General features: G+C 41.1%; 1 protein-coding gene across 1 annotated transcript in view; it reads left to right on the top strand.

Annotated features, from left to right (window-relative positions):
- PDLIM4 (PDZ and LIM domain 4) overlaps positions 1-22,289 on the top strand; it is a 185,729-nt gene that overhangs the window by 101,220 nt on the left and 62,220 nt on the right. The window contains exon 3 of the mRNA XM_063447416.1: positions 9,388-9,466. Coding sequence (XP_063303486.1) covers positions 9,388-9,466 — 79 coding nt within the window. The remainder of the gene's footprint in view (positions 1-9,387; positions 9,467-22,289) is intronic.

Genomic DNA, 22,289 nt, shown 5'->3' with positions numbered 1-22,289 from the left:
TGAGGAGAGGGGGAGGTGAGAAGAACACAGGGAGGGGGAGTGAGAAGAACACAGGGAGGGGGTGAGGAGAGGGGGAGGTGAGAAGAACACAGGGAGGGGGAGTGAGAAGAACACAGAGGGGGGTGAGGAGTGGGACAGGTGAGAAGAACACAGGGAGGGGGGAGTGAGAAGAACACAGGGAGAGGGGGGTGAGGAGAAGGGGAGGTGAGGAGAACACGGGGGGAGGTGAGAAGACACAGGGGGCAGGTGAGAAGAACACAGGAGAGGGGGTGAGGAGAAGTGGAGATGAGGAGAAGGGGAGGTGAGGAAAACACAGGGAGGGTGGGTGGGTGTGAGAAGAGACCCCCAGGGGAGGGTGGGGGGAGAGGAGAGACCACTAAGGGGCAGGGGAGAGCTCTAAGGGACAGAAGGGAGAGCTCTTTAACACTACACGCACACACACAATGCATCCCTATACATACACAGAAACACACAATGCATCCCTTACACACACATGCAAAAACACACACACACTGCTTCTTACTACTGTTCCTTTACTGCGGTGCGCACTGCTCTGCTCTGCCATGCTACACAGAGTGACTAGCAGGAGGGAGTGCTGTGCGCCCACCTCCTGCTGGTCACAATAATCTAGCGCCCTTGGGCTGGTGCGCCGTAAGACGGCTGCTTATTGCCGCCTAATGGACGTGCCGGCCCTGTTTACACACTCCCATAGTGCAAGTCTCAAGTAAATGTACAGGGTGGGCCAAAATTCAGAGTAGGATTTGACAGGTAAACTTATTTGCTAGTACTTAATTTTGTTGTTGTTGCTTGGTTTATAATATGTGTATAATATTATTAATAATATTATATATTCATCATGGGCAATTTCATAAAGGAACAGCAAATTAGACATAAAAAAATATGAATTTATTCATAAACTCATCAAGTCTGATGAAGCTCATTTTCATTTGAATAACTTTGTCAATAAGCAACACTGTTTCTGGGGTATAGCAATCCTCAAACATACTCTCAAATGTGTCCCACCCTATATATATTTTATTTAGATCTTATCTTTGCTTACAGCTATATTGGTACAGGGCTGGTGCAAGGATTTTTGCCGCCCTAGGCAAAGCCTCATATTGCCGCACCCATTGGCACCGCCTTTGTCTCTGCTCCCTCTTGTAGTGTAGTGTAGTGGGATGCAGGAGGGTGTGTATAGTGGATGAGGTGTACGTGTATAGTGGTGTAGTATGTGTAATTAAAGTAGAGTGTGTGTTTATATGATGAATGCAGATAGTATTTTGTGTAATGGATGCAGTGTGCGTGTTATTTATGCACTGTGTGTAGCAGAGGTGTAACTAGAAACCACAGGGCCCCGGTGCGAAAATTGCCCTGGGACCCCCCCATACATTGCCCCCACACACACACATGCAGACATACAGATACACATGCAGACACACACATGACACACACATACAGGCACACATACATACAAACACACATACACACAGAGACCCATACATACAGACACACATACATACACACACACACACACACAGACATGTAGAGACACACACATGCACTAACAGACACACACATACACTCATATACACACACACTCAAAGACACACTCACAGACACACACACACACACACTCACACACACACACTCAGACACAAGCACATACACTCTCAGACACACACAAATTATTATGCATATTGTTTTAATTTAAAAAATGTCCTCCCAGCCTCACTACCGGGAGAGCTGGCGTAGATATGTCCCTGGGGTCCAGTGGGGTCTCAGTGAGACGGGCGGCTGTGTTCTCCCTACTCTGCTCCCACACGCCGCGCGGGTTGTCTACTGATGCTGGGAGCCGGAATATGATGTCATATTCCATCTCCCGGCCTCAGCAAACGGCGTACGAGGGAGCAGAGCAGGTAGAACACAGCACCCTCGCCGCCTCTGCCGGGAACACAGCCGCCGACCCATTAGGTGGCAGCCAATACTCCTGATCCCTCTCCTACTGGGCTTGTTCAGGGTTTGATCAGCAACAGGGCAGGGAGGGTCTGCACTCCCTCCCTACTACTCCTCCTCCTTCCAATCTAATAGATGGAGAGCAGAGAAGCAAGGGGAGGGGGCGGAGTCATGTGAGAGTGTCATTGACAGACAGGGCACCCAGCTAAATTAAATTCCAGCTCCTCCTTGCAAGATGGAGGAGCTGGAGTGAGTGGGACAACCGGGTGCAGCAATTCGATTTCTGGTGCTCGCTTAAATGCTCTTTTCAGAGCAGCGACCGTGCTCCCCTCCTCTTAGTGCCACGTGCGGCTTGCCAGCGCCGCGGCACATGTACAAGCGCTGCGCGCTGCAGCACAGGGCCTTCCAAATGTGCGCCCTAGGCGGCGCCTACTTCGCCTATAGGTGGTGCCGGCCCTGTATTGGTACACACAACATTCTGAGTCTCAACTGTGTGCACTCTGAGTATACATACTCAAGAAATGTCATTGACACTAGTAAAATCTAGACTTTTGGATTTGGTAACAATTTGCATTGTACAAGGTGAAGATAAAATTATGAGCTATCTTGAAGAGGAGTCCTCAAATGAACTGGAGCCACAATTTCCAAATAGAGCTCCATGTATAAATTGAGATTTCTGGACAAAAGTTCTGAATCTTGTAGCAACATTCTGAGCAATTCTGAATCTTGTAGCAACATTATATCCACATTGTTGGATTAATTTCTTAAATTGTTTTTTTTTTTTATGTATTTTTTTAGTTTTGTGCAAACTGCTCCATTGATTAAAAAGCTATACTTTGGATAACATGCTTAAATTAAAAAAAAGGGAGACCAAAAGAATGAATTCTTAGTAACAAAATACATGACACATCTGAAACCAATTTTCTTGTCTGTGCTGTAATAACAGAAAGGAAGGGCTAAACTGTCACATATTGTTTAAGAGAGGTTTTATATATCCCAGTTGGTGCTAACTTGTATTGCTGCTGGAAGGGAAGAATTAATTATGAGTATATTTAAGAAGCATATAATATTTACTAATGAGCTCTGCTCCGGTGTGCATTACAAATTTACCGTAGACATACAATTTACAGTAAACACTGGATTGAGTGAGTGCATTTGTAATAGCCTAATAAGTGCAACTGCCTTGGATACCTCAGACAGCCACTAACGGTGCTTCTTGTGCCAGTGCTGCACACTGTGCAGTACTTACATTACAGCGTCTCCATGCTCTGCATCTCTGTGGGAAAGCATTGGATTGGCTGAAATCATCAAGTTGATATCAGCAACGGAGGTGGAGCAAGGTCGGGCCAGCCTTGACTGTTTAAGCCTAAATGTTGAAGTTTGGTTATTCCATCTGCTACAATTTGAGATGATTTAAAGCCGGGTGATGCTTGTGGGCTGGATCTCCCAAAATGCTCTTACAGCGATAAAACTGGCAAAGCATCAGTAATAGACTTTTGGGTTAAACCGTTTGTGACTTCATTTAATAAAACATTTTATGAAAGGTCACAATATAAATTAGCTCCTTTTTTTATATTTTGGCACCATGAAATAATTCCTAACCTATTCTGATATTAAATATTTTATATTAAATATTGGTTAGACATGATTTGTTATTGTTAGAAAAGGCTAAAACTCTCAGATTCATTCATGTTCTACATTAAATTTGGTGTAGAATATCTTTGGAACAAAAGTTTTATATTCTCTTCCTTTCATTAAAAAAAGGGTGAGGCACCATAGGATATCCTTTTTTTTTAAATAAACTAACAGGATCCTTAGGCCTTTAATATGTAAAATGTGCCAAGTTATCTAAAGGTGCCTTAGAGCCAGCCAATAATAAGCTTTGTTATTTAGACTTTGGGCTGATGGAAATTGCATAGTTATTTCTCACATATTCTCATATTCTTAGTTTTTATAGCAATGCAAAAGGGGGCCCCAGAGCTCACTGTGCCTAAAGGGGTATCAACTACATCTCCCTGACAAGGTCCAAAGAAGGCTGAAACAATCGTCTGGGGTTGTGTATCTCTCGTGCAGAGAGAACATGCCGGCATTTCGGTTCTGGACTGCCCTTGCGGGTGGGATCAGTCTGATATGCAAATGGTATAGGCTCTCTTTGTAATGGCACAAGTGAGCAAAAACATTTTTGAGACCTGAGCGGAGATTTACCATTTTTGAGACCTTTACCGGAGATTTATATTCTTTGTTTCGTAATTATAGCTCATCTTTGTGGGAATTTTTTTTAGAACTATATACTTGAGTTTAACGATTACCTATTTGTTGCGTTCACTGATGTACATAAGATGTACATAATAACTAACTTGTTACACTTTCAGAGGGGGAAAAAAAAAACTTTTCATTTGAAAACTTGTCATTTAATGAAATGCACGCCGCACAATATTTAAGTATGAAAAACAAAAGACCTTCATGTTTCAGAAGAAATTGGGAATGCAGATGCAATCTAGAGTTTACAGCAATTCGTAAATGTTACTGCTTGAATCAGTCAGTCGAGTGAAATCCTGCTTTGTCGTTAGAATTGAAACAAATGTGGTTTTATTTTATATCCTCCAACCTCCAGCCACACTCTGCTTACAATAAATTAAGCATCTGGAGACACAGGAAGGTCTCTGTACTATGTAGAAACCCGGAACCGAAAGGATTACTAAAACATTTTAGGTGGAACTGCATATGTGGGATATACAGGGAACAATAGATTAACATGTATAAAAGTATTGTATTCTTAATCCTAAATATGGCTTGGAAAATCTCTCTGTAGCTTTCCATCTGCTAGTTAGCCGTTGTTTGGAGAGTGTCCATGTTACCTTCTGTGACTGAAACATTTGGTAGCATAACAGAGCTGGGAATCCTGGACACATTAAGACTTTAAACCCTTTATGCCCAATAATATGGCATAACTGTTGTGATAATGAGGAATCTGCCTAACCCAGGCCTCCCAACCGTTCCAATTTCAGCAATCCTGTCCAGCCCTCCCAACAGTGTTTTTGGTGTCCTGCTTTTGGAGGCACCAGTGAACCTTACCCAAATGCAAGGAGTGAACGCATCACTATTCTCAGCGGACTACGACCCCGCACTGACGGGGAGCACTGACCTCTGTGGCCTGGCCTGGATGATTGACAGGCTGATGCACGTTGACCAGCCAATCCTTTGGCAGGACCTGCACCATTTAGGTAGCAGCAGTGATGCATATACATGCCTGACCTACCCCCTTTTAACCCGAACACTGGTGTACCATGAAGCAGGACATGGATGTAGGGGGGTCCATGAAGGCAATAAAGGGAAACACTAGGTACCTACAGGTGACACTCGAAAAATTAGAATATCGTGCAAAAATTTATTTATTTCAGTAATGCAACGTAAAAGGGGAAACTAATATATGAGATAGACGCATTACATGCAAAGCAAGGTAGTTCAAGCCGTGATTTGTCATAAGTGCGATGATTATGGCTTACAGCTCATGAAAACCCAGAATCCACAATCTCAGTAAATTAGAATATTACAGGCAATCAATAAAACAAAGAGTGTACATAGATCAATATCGGACCTCTGAAAAGTATAAGCATGCATATGGACTCCGTACTTGGTTTGGGCCCCTTTTGCAGCAATTACTGGCTCAATGCGGCGTGGCATAGAAGCTATCAACTTGTGGCACTGCTGAGGTGTTATGGAAGACCAGGATGCTTCAATAGCGGCCTTCAGCTCTTCTGCATTGTTCGGTCTCATGTCTCTCATCTTTTTCTTGGCAATTACCCATAGATTCCCTATGGGGTTCAGGTCAGGTCCTTTCATATTTTGTATACTCGTAAGACATTCAATAATACATTAAAAAAGTAAAAAGGTTATGCTCAATATGAGTCATACTAAAGTATAATGTATTGTAATATAAAAGATGCATAACGGAAACTTGTTTTTTAATCAGGGTTTTGAAAACATTTATAATCCACTGGTCTTCAAACTTGTGGTGTAATAGGATAGCATTATTTTCCCACAATGCCCTGGTCACCATTATATATTCAATATATGTGTACAGTATTTTCCAAAAAAATAAACCAACTCGGCTCACATGGAAAGTTCCATATAATATGGAACAGGACTCACAGAAAGTTAAACATGTTTTGGGTAGGTTGCTCTGTCTACATGATCTCGCAATTATAATAGTTTATACTTTGAGTCTTTTTGTGGTTACAGGTGGAATATTTCCTAGAGATCTTGAGAGTGTTTCGTGCCCCTCCAGTTTGTAAGTACGCACATCTGGATGTGAGGGGCAAGGGTAAAAAACAAGGCATGTCAGCAAGCTGCACAAGTGTAATGGTGCTGACTGACGTGTATACTGTCAGATCCTCTTTTTGTGCAGTGCTGTAGTAACATTCTGGCATGCACATGTCTCTGTGTCGTATTTATACACTTCCTCCCTCCCATTTGTTAGTGATTTTTTTTTTCTTTCATTTTAGTCTCAAAAACTCACCAGAAATATAGCTTGATGTTGTAGGATTGGATTGGTGAGGACAGCCCTGCTGCATTTGGGACACTTGATATGTATAAAGTTTATTAATCGGGGGTTCCTACCATATGCACCATACATTTCTAACGTATGCAGAAACTGATGGCATGCCATTACTACCTGTCCGTCGACTCAATTCCCCATGGCGATCGGAATAGTGCTGACTATTGTATCATTGTATCAGGTTTTTGTTGTCTTGTTGTTGTTTTTTTGTTTTAAATGTCAAGGACTCAAAATGAGACTAATGATGGTCTGTCTCATCACAACAGTCTGTTGTTCAAAATTTAATGATCCACTCAAATAGTTACTATAGGGCTTTATATAGCGGACTAGGGAAAATAAACAAACTAACATATGATATTTATGGGCCAGATTATAATGATGGCAAAGTATGGGTCCGTAAGGGGGTAAACTGTTTAAAATTAGCTGAAAGAAAAAGGAGGGACATTTTGCCCACATCCCTGGGTAACTCAGGTAACCCTTCCTCTGTTCTGCCAGTTTAATTATGGTTTAAATAGCTCTCTTAAGGCATTCACTGACAGAGCTCTGCAAGTTATCATTTCTATTCCCTGAACCCTACATACACTGCAGTCACGAAAACCGGTACAGCTTAATGTAGTGGTTCTGGTGTCTATAGCATGTCTCTCCAGGCTCAGCAATTTAAACACTGTCTTTTCAGAGAAAAGGCAGAATTTACATTGCAGCCTAGTAACACCTCTGAGTGCAGTCACTCAGATGGCCATTAGAAGGGCTTCCTATCTCAGGGCAGCACACTGTGCAGCACCTACGTTCAACATCACCATTATCTGCATAGAGACACTGAACGCTCCTCATAGAGAAGCATTGGATTGGCTGAGATTATTAAGATTGATGATCTCAGCCATGTGGGTGGGGCCAGCACTGCAAGACAAGTGCGGCAATGCAGAAAATGTAAGTAAAATACCTTTTAACTCCTTACTGAGGGGCGGCCGGTAAACTAACTAGGTACTCCAGCACTATAATGTTAGGATTACATCTTTGTATTCCTATCACTATAGTGTCCCTTTAAGTAAAGGGTAGACATATATACAACATTTTAGAATTAACTTTTTACTTTCCACTCCCATTATAGTGTCTTAAAGTGCAACACAAGGAGACAAGATGGAAAATTTAACATATATATTTATTCATACAATCTCATATAAAATTATGACTCTTGGGAATTTATGTACCTTTGTAACTGACATCAAAAGAGTTAAAATGAAAAGTCAAAATAGAGTTTGAAAAAAATGTAATGTCTAAACTCTTCTGTCCTAAATGTTTGAATTAATACGGCCTGAGCAGTACATCTTGTAATGTAGTAGCTGTGTGGAATGAAGAATTGGATTTTATTTAATTTTTTTCAGTTTTTACTGGATCGTATCCTGTTTGTATTAATCTTGCACGGCACAATATATCCTGTTTGCATTAATCCTACAGAACAAAGGGTGCTTATTTTCGTAATTACTGTAAATTGTAGTGTTCAGTAGCTTAATACAGGATTTGTTGGAAATTCACCAGTTAGAGTTAGTCCTGTTTCTTTTCACTGTCATACTTTGATCGGACTATAATACCTAGCATCAAGTTTGCAAAAGGATGTAAGGAGATACTACCAGCGATCCAGGAACTACACTTGCGTAATCCTGTATATATGTGTGCAGACTTCACAAATTACATTTCTTTCAGAAAATATAACTGCAAATGTAGCAAAAAAGAACTTCTATCATGCACAATTTTTTTCAACACAAGAGGACTTTGTCCATTTTCTAAAAAAAGACCACAGTCTATCCAGCCAGCTGCATGTGTCACTGACAGAATTATGTGCTGGTAAAATAAGTGAGTGCACAAGCACGCACGTAGGTGTAGATTAAGCTTAGGTGTTATAAACCATAAATCATAGAACTCACATATTTTCTTTGCGTTATTACAGTTAGCGCGTATATAGTGCAAAAGAGAATCTGTAAGCCAGCAATGAAGGTTTTCGCAATGCATTTTTCTCATGTCGCTGGCTGGGCATTGTGATAATCCTGGTGTAATTGGAGCAAGATAGACTGATCTCCAGCTTGTGTTCTAGACCTGTCACACTATGACGTCTGTCCCTCTTCCAGGGGCCCCAGGAATCATCGAGTCTTCCAGGCAGGAATCTGTCCTACTGCCCTATCTGTCTTCTGAGCAAGTATTGACCCCTCTTCCTGTGCTTCTTCTACCTAATGAAGCCTTTACACTTGCAGCTCACAGGCCTAGCACTTTGTACCTGGTAATAGTACAGCCAGATCGCAGGTCCTAAGATTCTACTACTGTAAGGAATCCCTGAAAGAACCAGACAAGACACAGTGCGTTACTTTACACTTGTGGTGACAAATAATATATAAAATCTAAGCATAGGATAACAGAAAACACAGTGGAATATTATTACTCAAATGGGTGGGCATGAGTTTAGAAGAACACAATTAAATAAAACATAGCAAACTGTATCTTCGTTGCTATGCAGATGCATGCAAATATATACAAACATGCAAATTGTCTAGGTTAAGTTTTCACCAATTTATAAATGAAAACTTGGAAAAAGCTTGGGAAACTAACCCTTTAAATTTCAAGTTATAACATACATTTTTTTCCTTTGAAATCTGTACTTTTTGTATGTTTTGTATGTTTTTCTTATGTGTTTGGGTGTAATAAAAGTGAATGTGAGTATTGTTCTATGTGTAATAAACTGTAAATCTCATAATTATTATTTTGTGTTACAAAGTTAAAGTACGATAAACCAAGTGTGACTGCCAAGTATATTTTCACACTTCTGGCAACAATTCCTATAAATTGTAGACTTAAATTATTGACTTTACTATAACTTCTATTTGCAGGTGTGATGGGAGGGCCTGGTCACCTATAGAAGAAATGAAAAGACAGCCACGGAAATACAGTTTGGAGGCAGAGTTACAAGTAAGTTACTGGCTGTAAATTAGTTTGCCATGGGAAGCCTCTGATCATTAAATATTTGCAGGCATCAAAGCAAGCTGGAGTTGGCAAACCAGTGATCAGAAAGGCTCACAAATACTATGGTGCTTCTCTCAAAGAGTAGTTTGTTAACTAGGAGAATATGTAACATGCTGTACTTTCAATCATTTAATGGCTTAGGTTAGGACAATGAAGAACAAACATTTAATTGTCCTCATTAAAATAATGGCCGAAACGGAACCGTAGTTCTTTTTATTTATTTATTTTTGTACCTTTGATATTATGGTTTGTTCCCATGGCATCAACAGGAATCACTCCTGTTGTGCTACATCAGCTGATTGTGACTCACTAGAGTTGTAGTTCATTATACCCAGTGGGAACATATTGGAACATGATCTCTCCTGGTTTACTGAGAAAGTTTTAAATCAGTTCACGTTACATCTCTTTTTAAGAATTTTATTATTAGCTTTTAAAACGGATTCTATAAATGAGCGCCTATAAAACAAAATATGACACCTGTATTGAGTACTTCTACTTCACTCTGCCACCAGCTTGCTCCTTTTGCTGAATCTTATAATCTTTTGTGATAGTTATGGGTTGGTTCTTTTTTTCGGTATAAAACAATATAAAAACATAGCTTCCATGCACATATCTCAATTAACTCCAGAGATGGCAATGTTGGTCATTCTACAACTCACAAAAGTGTATTCGTATACAGTACTCTCCACTAATATTGACACCCCTGGTTAATCGGAGCAAAGAAGGCTGTGAACAATTGTCTTTGTTGTTTAACATTTTGTTTAACAAATACCCTGCTGTCAGATATGACACAATTGGAAACACAACACAGGTTTTAAAAAAACAAAAAACTCTTTGTAAAATATACATGTGACTGTTTTTCATAGCCTTATTTGTTCATATTTACCGAGGCCCCCAATATCAGTGGATGGCACTGTAGTTAGTCTACTGTTATTAAATCCAACTTACATAATTGGATTTAAATAGCCTGTGTAATGTACCACCCTAGATAAGTCAGTTTGTTCCTGCTATTATTTTCCATTGAATATTTTATTAAATGCCTCAATAAAATATTTGAACTAAAAAAACAAGTATACATACAGTATTTACAAAGTTCACCAGGAATGGATTTATAGGATGCACAGCACAAGTCTGATATTTGGCATTTTAGTTCACGTGATCCAGATTACTATGATCTTACAAACAGCCATATCATATACAAGTTTAACTTTTTGCTGTCCCATTAACAGTGATGACATTTTCAAGTAAAGGTGAGTTGCGTGGCTTTTGAAGCAAAACATATTTTTATATTAAATCGTAAAGATCATGTTAGAACACATTGAATGAATAACGGTCTTTTGATCCACTTACAATCTAGCTAGCTGTTTCACTGATTTTTAAGTGGAAATATTCAAGACTGCTTTCATCTTCTAGTGTTTCCTGTAGAATGTCATACGCAGGTTGGAAATATATTCTCTACAGTCTGTGACTTGACAAGGAAACTTATGGGTTTCTCGTGTGCAACTGGAGTTTTGGTAACATTAGCAGTGACAGAGAATGAACAGAATACTCTGAGTCAAAGACACTTTAAATGGAACCAATGTTGGGATCTTGAACCAGATGATTTCCATATTTGGAAGGCATATTTATATTGGTACGGCAAGGACTGCATCTGTTACGTGCAGTGTTGACTTTGACTGCAGTCCATTATGATGCAACAATTTTATAGTAAAATATTTGAATGCTGTGAATCTAGCTAATGTATGTATGCCGCATATAATGAAAACACAATAACAGTGGCCTAATTTGCAATCAGCAACAACTGTTTTGTATCAAAGGTCAATAAGACATATGTGGTCTTTGACTCTGAATGGATTGAAGGTCATAGTACCATGTCTTTGAAATCACATCTGGCCCTTTCCAGCCTCAGGCTAATGTGGATGAGGTGTTTGTGTTGATTTTTGTGTGAGTAGCCTTGATTATATTCCCATAATACCTCAATGTTATAAGGCTATGGCAGTGATAAATATTTTTTCTAATTTATAAAACGCTGTGCATCTGATTTTAACTGATTAATAGCAGATTTTTACATGTTGGAACTGTTTAATATGACATTTTAATTCCATTATAGAAATCCATGTATCTTGGAGTATTAGGAACTTTGCCAAAGGCTGCAGGTAGAAAATGCTAAATAAAAGAGATTGCATAACACACAGAGGTCTACTCACTAAACCCTGAATGACAACGGACAGTAGCCTAATGCTGTTCTGTAGTCACTACTTGGCAGTTTTAATCAATTTTGGTATTCACAAAACCCAACTTAATTAATCTATTCCAACCTATGAAAGAAACAATAAACTTACCTGTTATCCCATCCTGAATCCGAGTTTTGTTTGCAGCCCGATTTGGGTTATATAGATGGGGCCTATGTCGCCATTTGTTATCTGTTGCCAGCATGCTATGCGTGCTGACATCAGGCGTCCTTTATGCACAGAATTAATATTGGTTACTCTTGTTCTGGCTGGCTGGCTAACTCTGTTCTGGCTGGCTAATTATGCAGCAGTAATTTAATTTAATTGTTTGCAGACAGTGTATCATATGCTACACATGCAGTCTCCATGCAAACTGACCACTTAAAATCACTAATCTATGGTTTAAATGTGCTAGAAAATTTAGTTACAATGATCTGTAGGTGAAATGTTTTATGACCTGTTGACTTTAATTCAACGAAAGGAGAAGTTGAGTATGTTGGAAGAACTTGTTATATAAAGTAATCCAAAATTTGGGAGTCCCAAAGACTCAAAATACAATGAGTGTTTTTTTCCCCAAATGATTTAACAGTAAGAAATAAATGCAATGAAGCAGGAACAAAAAGAGGTGCTCAATCCACAAACAGAACCAAAAATGAAAAAGTGTGACATATTCGATAAGAACATGGCAATCTAGATGGGTTGGTTACTTTCATCAGTTGTAAAATGTTTTACCTTGCAACTTGCTTTGTGCCACATAAATAGAACAATGCCTTGTTCTTTAGTTCTTTAAGTTTAATTTGAATACTATTTACCCTTTTTCACCACTTTCAAATACAAAAAAAAGTGTGTTGTCAAACTGTTAAATGTGTCTGCTGCAGTCTCCATAGCAAATTAGCATAATGTAGATATTGGTGTTTTTTGTTTAGCAGAATATAATATTACAATTATGAATGACTTCTATCTGACTTACATTTGTGTTTTAATTATACGTTTGCCATCGAGGTCTGATTTAACAATCAGATTCAACACACACATTTTATATACACTCATCTATACATTTTATCACTAGTTCCTGAAAGACTCTTTTTTTTTTTAAGTAAATCATTATTTTTACTTACAATTCCCTAGGGATCTCTGGCTATTCAATTTTTTATCCTTCACTTTTAAAAATAACAACATTGAAATAAAACAGCTTTTTTTTCTCGATACAAAGAAAGTATTATATTTCAGTTTCTATAAATTATTCATTTCAAGGTGCAATCACACCCCATATTTGTACATAATTTTGGCAATTTGTTCATTTATTCAGCATGGTTTTCTGTTGTGAGTTTTTTTTTTTTCTTTCAAAGACTTAGATAAACTAAGCTTAATTTCTGATGATTGTCTTATTTCCTCCATGTAATTACTGCAAGCGTTCAATGAGCAGGGAACGTGACCGAGAAGACATTTTTTGTTCTGTTTGTTTTGGGTATCCAGCTTGCAAGACGTTTGTTTCAATGCTTAAGTACAAGTGTTGATGAAAACACTGGGAAAATATTCACACAATGGATGACCTAATATGTTGGCACTAGACGTGACTACCAGCCTCTTGAGAACTTGATGTTCTTTGTTGCTGTGCTGACTCTGAACTACTGGTAGAGCAATCTACACTAACCACAAATTTATGATATATTTATTCCACGTTTTCAGGTCACAAATCACTAGTCCGGACTTTTCTGATGTTTGCTGGGGTCACATTACAACTTGCACTCATACTGCACAAGCCAGGACATGCATACTAACTGAATAATAATGTGTCTCTTGTCCCGTACGCAATCTGAAGTGCCAGGAACTTGTTATTGATCTAACTGTACCTATTATACTTACAGCTAAGTATTAAAGAAAGTGGTGATCCTCGCTGATCGAGCTTACAAAACAAAACAAGTATTCTGTGTACTGGAGGGCTGTCACTTCCATGATTTTTGCACAACCAAATAGCTACTGTATCTAAAAGTTACCTGTTGGGTATACTATATATAATTTTTTTGAACATAGGTTTAATGTTATTTATTTATTTTTTTAATTCTTTATTTTATCGTGCAAGGAAAAATACAACGAGGTAAGCAATGCTACAATAGCTATTGCCAGCGTGTCAGTCAACACGTGGAAACGATGGTATGGCATATCTAAACATTGCACATCTTACATTATTATATCATGTAGTTAAGTCAACGTGTCAGTTACAAGTGATTGCTTCAAGTTACAGCTTCAGATTTACCTGCTGACATTATTACAAGATTATAGGGTCACATGCATAGCCAAGATAGTTATTAAAGTTACCAAGCAGAATATAGCATTTTGGGCTATCAGTGTCAGTAGGCAGGAAACTAAAATTAAATTAACTTAAATCAGATTAACTGTAACATTATCAGAGAAGGTGCATGCTTATCCATTAAAGTGAGTGAAGTATAGAAGCATATTTCACAGCTAAACATTACGTTTATGCTAAGCTAAAGGTGAAACAAAATTATAATGTTATATCAATAAGGTAAAACAAGTGTAAGAGGACATTAAGTGGTGTCAGTAGGTGTTAAATTGTGTAATGTGAAGTAATGCAGAGGTATTCCAGGAACCAGGCAATTGTCCCCAGGAGAGAATTTTGGCTGTTAAGCCGGTGGAATGCCCATAGAGGTTCAGCCGATGCCCATCGGGTGCTGGATACTGTCCATGTACGAGTGAGGGTTCGATTCCTTATTGGCTGTGCCCCCTCCCCCTGCCCCCAGTTCCAACACAGTCCGGTGTTCCGGGTTCACGGGTCTGTATGCCTAGGGCTTTTTAATGATCTTACCTTGAGTGGGAGTCCGACACGCAGAGTTAAAAGCAGTTAAAAGAGCCCGGCGGGAGTGGGAAACGGAGGGTGGGGGGCCACCTATTAACACTATAGTGCCAGGAAAACAAGTTTGTTTTCCTGGCACTATAGTGGTCCTTTAATAGCCAGTTTGGCACACAATACTACTTTTCTTCCATTCATCTATGGGCACTTCTGTACATACTAAAGGAGAATGCTGCTCTTTTAAGTAGTCATTGTGATATGTGTCTGTGGGCATCGCAAACCCAGTTTTCTGTCATAGTGTTTAGGGGTGGTTTGACTAAACAAGGACTGTCTCTTCTACCCATACCCCATCCCCTTCGCAGCCATATGGGTGAAACAGATATTATATGTCCACATCATCCATAGGAAGTTATTCAACTTTTCATGACAGTGATAGACCGGGAGTGCTGGGGCTGCTTGCCATTGGACACTTTTCTATAATGTTCTACATCTTTGAATCAGGCATTTCTGAGTTTTGATCAAGCTATAAAAAATGTTTTCAAAACAAATAATCAAAACAGCTAGAACAAAAACAGAACAAAAAAGCACTATTAAAATAAAAATGTAAAACCTGTATACAGGTAGTAGTATACGTCTAATAAACATTGAATTTAAGAACAAAGGCCTTGTACATATTGTTCTTTGACTATTGTTCTTGGCTTCAGACCTAATCCAATAAACAAACTTCATGTGTTCTTTTAAACATTTATATATACTATCTTGGAATGTGCCTTGTGTTTATCATTACCTTTGTATTTAAAAAAAGCAAACACGATACACTAGAACAGAATTTATGTAGAACTTAAACATGGAACATTTTATCTTATTCTGCAGTTTTGTTTTTGGCTATAATTTGTTTTGTTAGCAACAAATGTATTTGCCTCTCAATGTAAATGTTTTATTTTTTTATTTTTTTTCCTCACATAGTGAAATGTTTCCTATAGAATTTTTCAAAGAGTTCTTAAAGACAGAGTTCTTAGTCTTTTGCTTTCCACTTAATACATGATATTAATCAATTGATATTTTCTTATTGTATATGTGGCATATTCAGCACATGAGCTGACATATCTTACTATTTAAATGAACACTATAGCGTTAGGAATACCAACATATATTCCAAACGCTATATTGTCCTGCTACCTGTATAGATGTGTGTGTATGTCTCGTGAGTATTTAAAAGGTGCTGGTCTCTTTAGAAGCAGCATTATTTCTTTAACAAAGTTTGAATTAGTTATAGCAAAGGAAGTGCCCCTTGTGGTTGTCTTTTTGACAGCGACTATGCAATGTAAAAATTGTTGTTCCTACAGAATGGCAATGTTTTACTTTGCAGGCTTGAGAAGGGGCACTGCACCTACACCACTTCATTGGGATAAAGCGGTCTGGGTGAATTTAGTGTCCGTAAAAGCATCATAAACTGGTTGGTAGAGAAGATATTCTCCATCTTATCCAGTTTGTAAACTGGTGAATTTTCTTTATTGATAACAGACACATTCTGTAGATTTCAGTATATTTTCTTTTCTTCTTTGTGTACTCCAAACCAGCATACTAATTGTTTCTTAATTTTCTAGGGAATATGACTTTTAGCACTTTTTTATGGAAGCCCAGAGAGGCCATGTTGTTTTCTCGCGATAACAAGTAAAACCTTTTTAAATACATGGCATCTCTGGACTTCTGTACCTTTTAGCTCAATTTTGTTATTCATGGAGACAGAGATACTGAAGCTTAAAGCACCTGCTTTTATATTTTGTAAAATCCATTTTCCTAGACACTAGGACCTTTTCTTACATAAGTTTTACAATACAGTGCAGAGACTTATATTACTCGCATTTAATAAAGTGGATTTTACTAAGCTATGAGCTCCAACATATACCACTGTGAAGCAGAACTTTTGCTCTCTACCAGTAGATCCCAACAATATAATTACTATATAATATTACATGCACAGATATATATTTGCATCATTTATTTTTACCAGCAAATACTTCTCCCTATGTAGGTTTTCTTTGTACTTCTCCTTTCTGGAATAAACACCGCAGCATTCGTTAAAATAATGAAATAGAGGGGCGTGGCTACCAACGGAGCAAGATGGACGCTTAGAACTCTTGCTCTGGCACATGGGCTCTTAATCTGATGTAATAAACTAACAGGAGGGCTGCATCGGACCCCAGAACAGCAAAATGTCGCAACGCAAAAGTACCAAGACCACGGCAAAGCCAGATAAAAGTAAATTTTTTTGCTCTAAACAAACTCACAGCGCCGCGACTGTGCAGGCCGCAAAAGCCTCGAGTGACTTAGACTCAGATGACGGCGTACCGAGCTGCGGGCCGGGAACTCCCACAGAAACCTCACAAACCTCGCAAATCACCAAAGCGGACCTCACGGAGGCCCTAGAAAAACTTTCAAGCAAATTGATATCTACGTGGCAACATACAGCGGACTCCCTGAGAAAGGATCTGCAAGAACTGGGTAAAAGAACGTCACATGTGGAAGACAAGTGCGATGAATTCACCACAGCCCACAACGATTTAGCCACACACGTAGAGCAATTGGCTAACAAGGCTCACCTGATGGAGGAGAAGATGGCGGATTTGGAGGACCGATCCCGCCAAAACAATCTGCGACTCAGGGGGGTCCCGGAGGAGATCACAAACAAAGACCTACCTGCTTACGTCCGAGGCCTCTTACATGCCTTTGTCCCAGAGGTTCCTACGGATATGCTGCTGGTGGACCGTGCACACCGTGTTCCGAAACCGCGCCATCTTTCGCAAGCGGTGCCAAGGGACATACTCCTCTGTGTTCACTACCACCATATTAAAGAACATGTACTGAGGAGCAGCAGGCTGCGAACTACCCCGCCGGACGACTACCCTACAGTTAAGATATATGCGGATCTCTCCTCTGCGACCCTCCAGAAACGAAGGGAATTCCAGCAGGTTACAAGTGCGCTGAGAACCCATGGAGTGCGTTATAGGTGGGGCTTCCCCACCAAGATCATTGTTACCAGGGATGGAGAAACCACAGTATTATATACACCAGGAGAAGGCCTTAAGAAATTACAAGTCTGGGGAATCGCTGACAATAAACCAGTCTCGGCAGCCTCGTCCCCGGGACAGCTCCCTATCGATTGGAAGACAAAACAGCAAAAGAGACACTAAGTCAGTTGACTCACTGACTCAAAGGTAACCGGGACAATTTTAATATAGATCGGGGACTTGTGTGGCCCTCCTCCCCCGAGCACAGCAGTTACGTGACCCCAGCAGTGTCAGGACTTCCGCGGCCTCGCGGCTGTGCGGTGCTGGGCCGGGGCCTCGCGGTCCCCTGTAACGAAGCACGCGCAGAGCAGTGGTGACTGGTGGGGGCCCTGGCCCGGTGCGAGCGTGGCCGGAGAGGAGCGAAGACACCGAGATCCGGGTGGAGCTTCGTGGTCAGATGCGGTCCGGGATCTCTCCCCTATGTCAAATGAAAACACAAATTTACCATAGTGGATCACTCAGGACTGTGGCGGATGGACAATAATCTAACTAACCAACTGTGGTATGAAGGGGTGGCAGGGGGAATGGGCAAGTATGATGTATGTTTCCATGTCTATGTTCAGCGTGGGGTGGATGATATGGCTATTGTAGTTGTGCAATGCCGGGTGGGGGGAGGAATAAGGCGGTCACTGTATAGTGTAAGAAATTAAGAAATTGAGAAGCCCATATTCCCTAACCAAAAAAAAAAAAAAAAAAAAAGAGGATAACTGGCTCTGGGGGAATTGAGACAAGCAGACGAGCGCCAGTACTTTAAATAGCCTTCCTCTAGTAAACATAGATACCACGAGGCCAGCCGTGGCCCGGACGTCCACTGACCCGGGGCCGTGCGGCACCGGGCCGGGGCCCAGCTAAGCCCTGCAACGAAGCGTGAGCAGAGCAGTGGTGACATGCGGGGGCCTCGGCCGGGTGGGCGCGCGGCTGGGGTGGGGCCTTTGGGCCAGACGCCGCCTGATGTCTTTTGCATAGCCTGGTGGGGGGGGGGCCCACCGTACACAGCGAAACACATGGGATCTTGTTGAGAAACAGATTCAAATACATGTATGGGAGGTGGAGAGGTAGAGAGACTAACGGAAAACTGTGGTGTGCCCTCATACTTTTGGCAGACAATGGGGCTTTCGCTCTGCTAATACAGATATGTAACGCCGGGTGGGGTGGAGGAATGGGACAGACATTGACAATAGAGACACTTAGTTCATGACGCCTAGTGTGGACCTAGCAGACCTGCTAACCAGAGATAACTGGGACGGGCACTTAAAAACTGGTATACCACACTGCCCACATAGCTAAGGGGCGGGGACTGGGTAGTAGTGGGGGGACCAAATTTCTGGCGCACCGTGAGGGTAAGGCGCTGGGCCGGGGCCTAACCTCACCCCGCTACGAAGCTCACGCAGAGCGGAGGTGGTCGGCGGGGGTCTCGGTCCGGCAAAGTGAGGCTGGGGGGGAGCCCCTCATTGGGCCGCCGCCCCGGTTTCCTCTTAGCTCATTGGAAGTACCATTTTAAGCAACCAACTGCATGGAGGTTAGACGGACAGGCTTTGACTAATTCAATTGCATGTGCCATGATAGTGGGGGGGGGGAGGTGTCGGGAATGCCGCCTGGTGGGTTCCCATTGGCGGCGGGACGGGGAGAATGTGCAGTGCCCGCCGTGGATGGGAGCTTCCGGGTGGGGGAAGAAGATAGCAGGCACCGTGGATCGGGGGGGGGGGGGGGGGGGGGAGATGCACGGTCCCTGATATCTAGAACAGATCTCACCTACCAATAAAGAACGGATAAAAATTACTATGTCACACTACTTAATATAGCCCGGGAGCATCACACAACCATGACTCTGGGGACGATGGCTTTCCTCTTTTTTCATCCTCTAACGCTTTCAGCCCAATAGCCACGTAATGGAGAGAATATTCTCTTCTAACCCTTGTACAGTGGGTTTCCCACGTACTGTCTCTGGAAGAGACATATTGTATATAGTTTTCCCCTCCCCACCTTACCCTAGTTACCCTAGTTACTCCCCTTCAAACTATTACCATGTAAGGACAGACAGGGTTCATCAATGCCATACTACTAAAATGATGCTATATCACTGGTCACAAGGGTATCACCCCTATCGCTCAACTCACTTAACCCTTAGAGGGGCCCAAAAACGAACAAAAAGGTGTAATATCAAGCAAATTCCAGGAACTACCCATAGAATATGAAAATAATAACTATTAACGCAAAAGGATTAAATACACCACACAAGAGGCGACTCCTTATAGAAGAAGCAAAACAATCTAGAGCAGACATAGTATGCATTCAGGAAACACACTTCACACACAATAGGGTGCCTGCCCTCGCGACAAAAGACTATCCCACACAATATCACTCCACTTACTCCTCCAAAGCGAGAGGTGTCACAATTTTAATACACAAGTCGCTCTCTTTCGACCTCCTACAGCTCAAGAAAGATTCACAGGGTAGATATCTGATCATAAACTGCACAATCAATGATGCAATCTACACCATAGTAGGCATATACGGCCCTAATCAAAATCAACGGAACTTTCTACACAAAGTGCTAGCAAAACTCCCCACTGAACAACACACTCGCAAAATTATCTGTGGAGACCTTAATCATACACTACAAACACGACTAGACACCACGGTCTCGGCAGACTCCCCACGAATCAAAACTTTAAGAAAACAGGCCAAGGAAATAACAAAGTTATTAGTAGAACATAACCTCTACGATACATGGAGAACACTACACCCCAACGATAGGGAATTCACATTCTACTCGCAAGTACATGGCACATATACTAGAATAGATTATATATTCGTTTCGGGAGACCTCCTGCCCAATGTGATTCGGAGCGAAATAGGAAATATCGTATGGTCGGATCATGCCCCAGTACAAATGACGCTACGGGATACTTTCACATCCAGAGGGAAACCACCTTGGCGCCTTAACGACAAACTCCTATACAATAAACAATTCCAAGATAAGCTAGCGGAGGACATAACTTCTTATTTCCGCGATAACGATACACCTACGATCTCACCGACTATTTTGTGGGAGGCACACAAGGCAGTTATAAGAGGCATAGCAATTAGCAGACAATCATATCTCAATAAGAAGGCAAAACAAGAATACACGGAACTCCTCAAGTCCCTTAGAGACGAGACAAACCAGCAGATTCTGCACCCATCACCCACAACGCAATCCACAATAGATTCACTAAAAGGGAAACTTAACGACATACAATTACAAAATACAGCTAACATAACCCATAAGTTAAAACTAAACACATATACCCAAGGGAATAGGGCAGGGAAGACTCTAGCATCTCAACTGCGACACAAACGGCAAAATGCAAAAATACCATACCTCATAAATGCACAGGGGAACAAAACCTACAATCCCCAAGACATTCACGATATGATGGCAGAGTATTATGATTCGTTATATAACCTACAAAATGACACCCACACTCACCAGCCACAACCAGCTGACATTGCCAACTTCCTGGAAGGAACCAGCTTACCTACACTTTCCCATAGGGATCGCCAAGCACTGGAAGAGAAAATTACACAGGCAGAAATAGCTAACACAATAAACAACTTACCAAAAGGAAAGTCGCCAGGGCCTGATGGCTATACAAATATATATTATAAGACCTACGCACACATATTAGTACCCAGACTGGAACAGCTATATAACCATATTGTCGGCACAGGCGACATATCGAAAGAGATGCTGTCAGCGCATATAACGACACTACCTAAACCAGGCAAACCACCAAACAAATGCCAAAACCTACGCCCCATATCGCTATTAAACACAGACCTGAAAATTTTGGCAAAAATATACGCTAACAGACTGGGGAACATTTTGCCAACGCTCATCTGTAATGATCAGGTCGGATTCGTGAGGGGCCGACAGGGGTCAGATGGAACTAGGAAAGTACTAGATATTTTCCACAGGATCCAAAAGCAAGGGCGCCCCAGTGTGGTACTGTCACTAGATGCTGAAAAAGCGTTTGATAGGCTGCACTGGGGATACCTCAAAACAGTGTTACAGAAATTTGGATTCCCTCAAAGTTTCATCTCCCTAGTCTCGAGTTTATACAAAAATCCGACAGCGAGAATAGCAAATGGCGGATTCGTTTCTAAGTTGTTCAGCATAACAAATGGTTCCAGGCAGGGCTGCCCACTCTCCCCACTGCTATATATCCTTGCTTTGGAACCGCTAGCACAGAAGATTAGAGAAAGTCACGACATACATGGCATAGAGGTAGGGGGCCACCCACACAAAATCACAATGTTCGCGGACGATGTGATGCTAACACTATCGAATCCAGAGATATCCATACCTACACTGCAAACCATAATCAAAAGATTTAGTGACAGCACATACTACAAACTGAATGTAGCAAAAACACAGGCTATGGGCTTCCATCTAACTAAAATACAACAGGACTCGCTAAGGAAGGAATATTCATACGATTGGAGATATGATCATCTCACTTTTTTGGGCGTACACCTCACATGTAAACCACATAAGCTCTACAAAACCAATTATATAAAGCTGCTCAAAGAAATCCGCCAACAAATACATAGCTGGAAGGGCAAATACATATCCTGGACAGGCAGGATAGCTGCGGTAAAAATGATGATAT

Source organism: Pelobates fuscus, chromosome 3 (genome assembly GCF_036172605.1).
Source record: "Pelobates fuscus isolate aPelFus1 chromosome 3, aPelFus1.pri, whole genome shotgun sequence".
Classification (NCBI taxonomy): Eukaryota; Metazoa; Chordata; class Amphibia; order Anura; family Pelobatidae; genus Pelobates; species Pelobates fuscus.
Note: the sequence above shows the minus strand (reverse complement) of the source record. Positions and strands in the feature narration are given on the sequence as shown.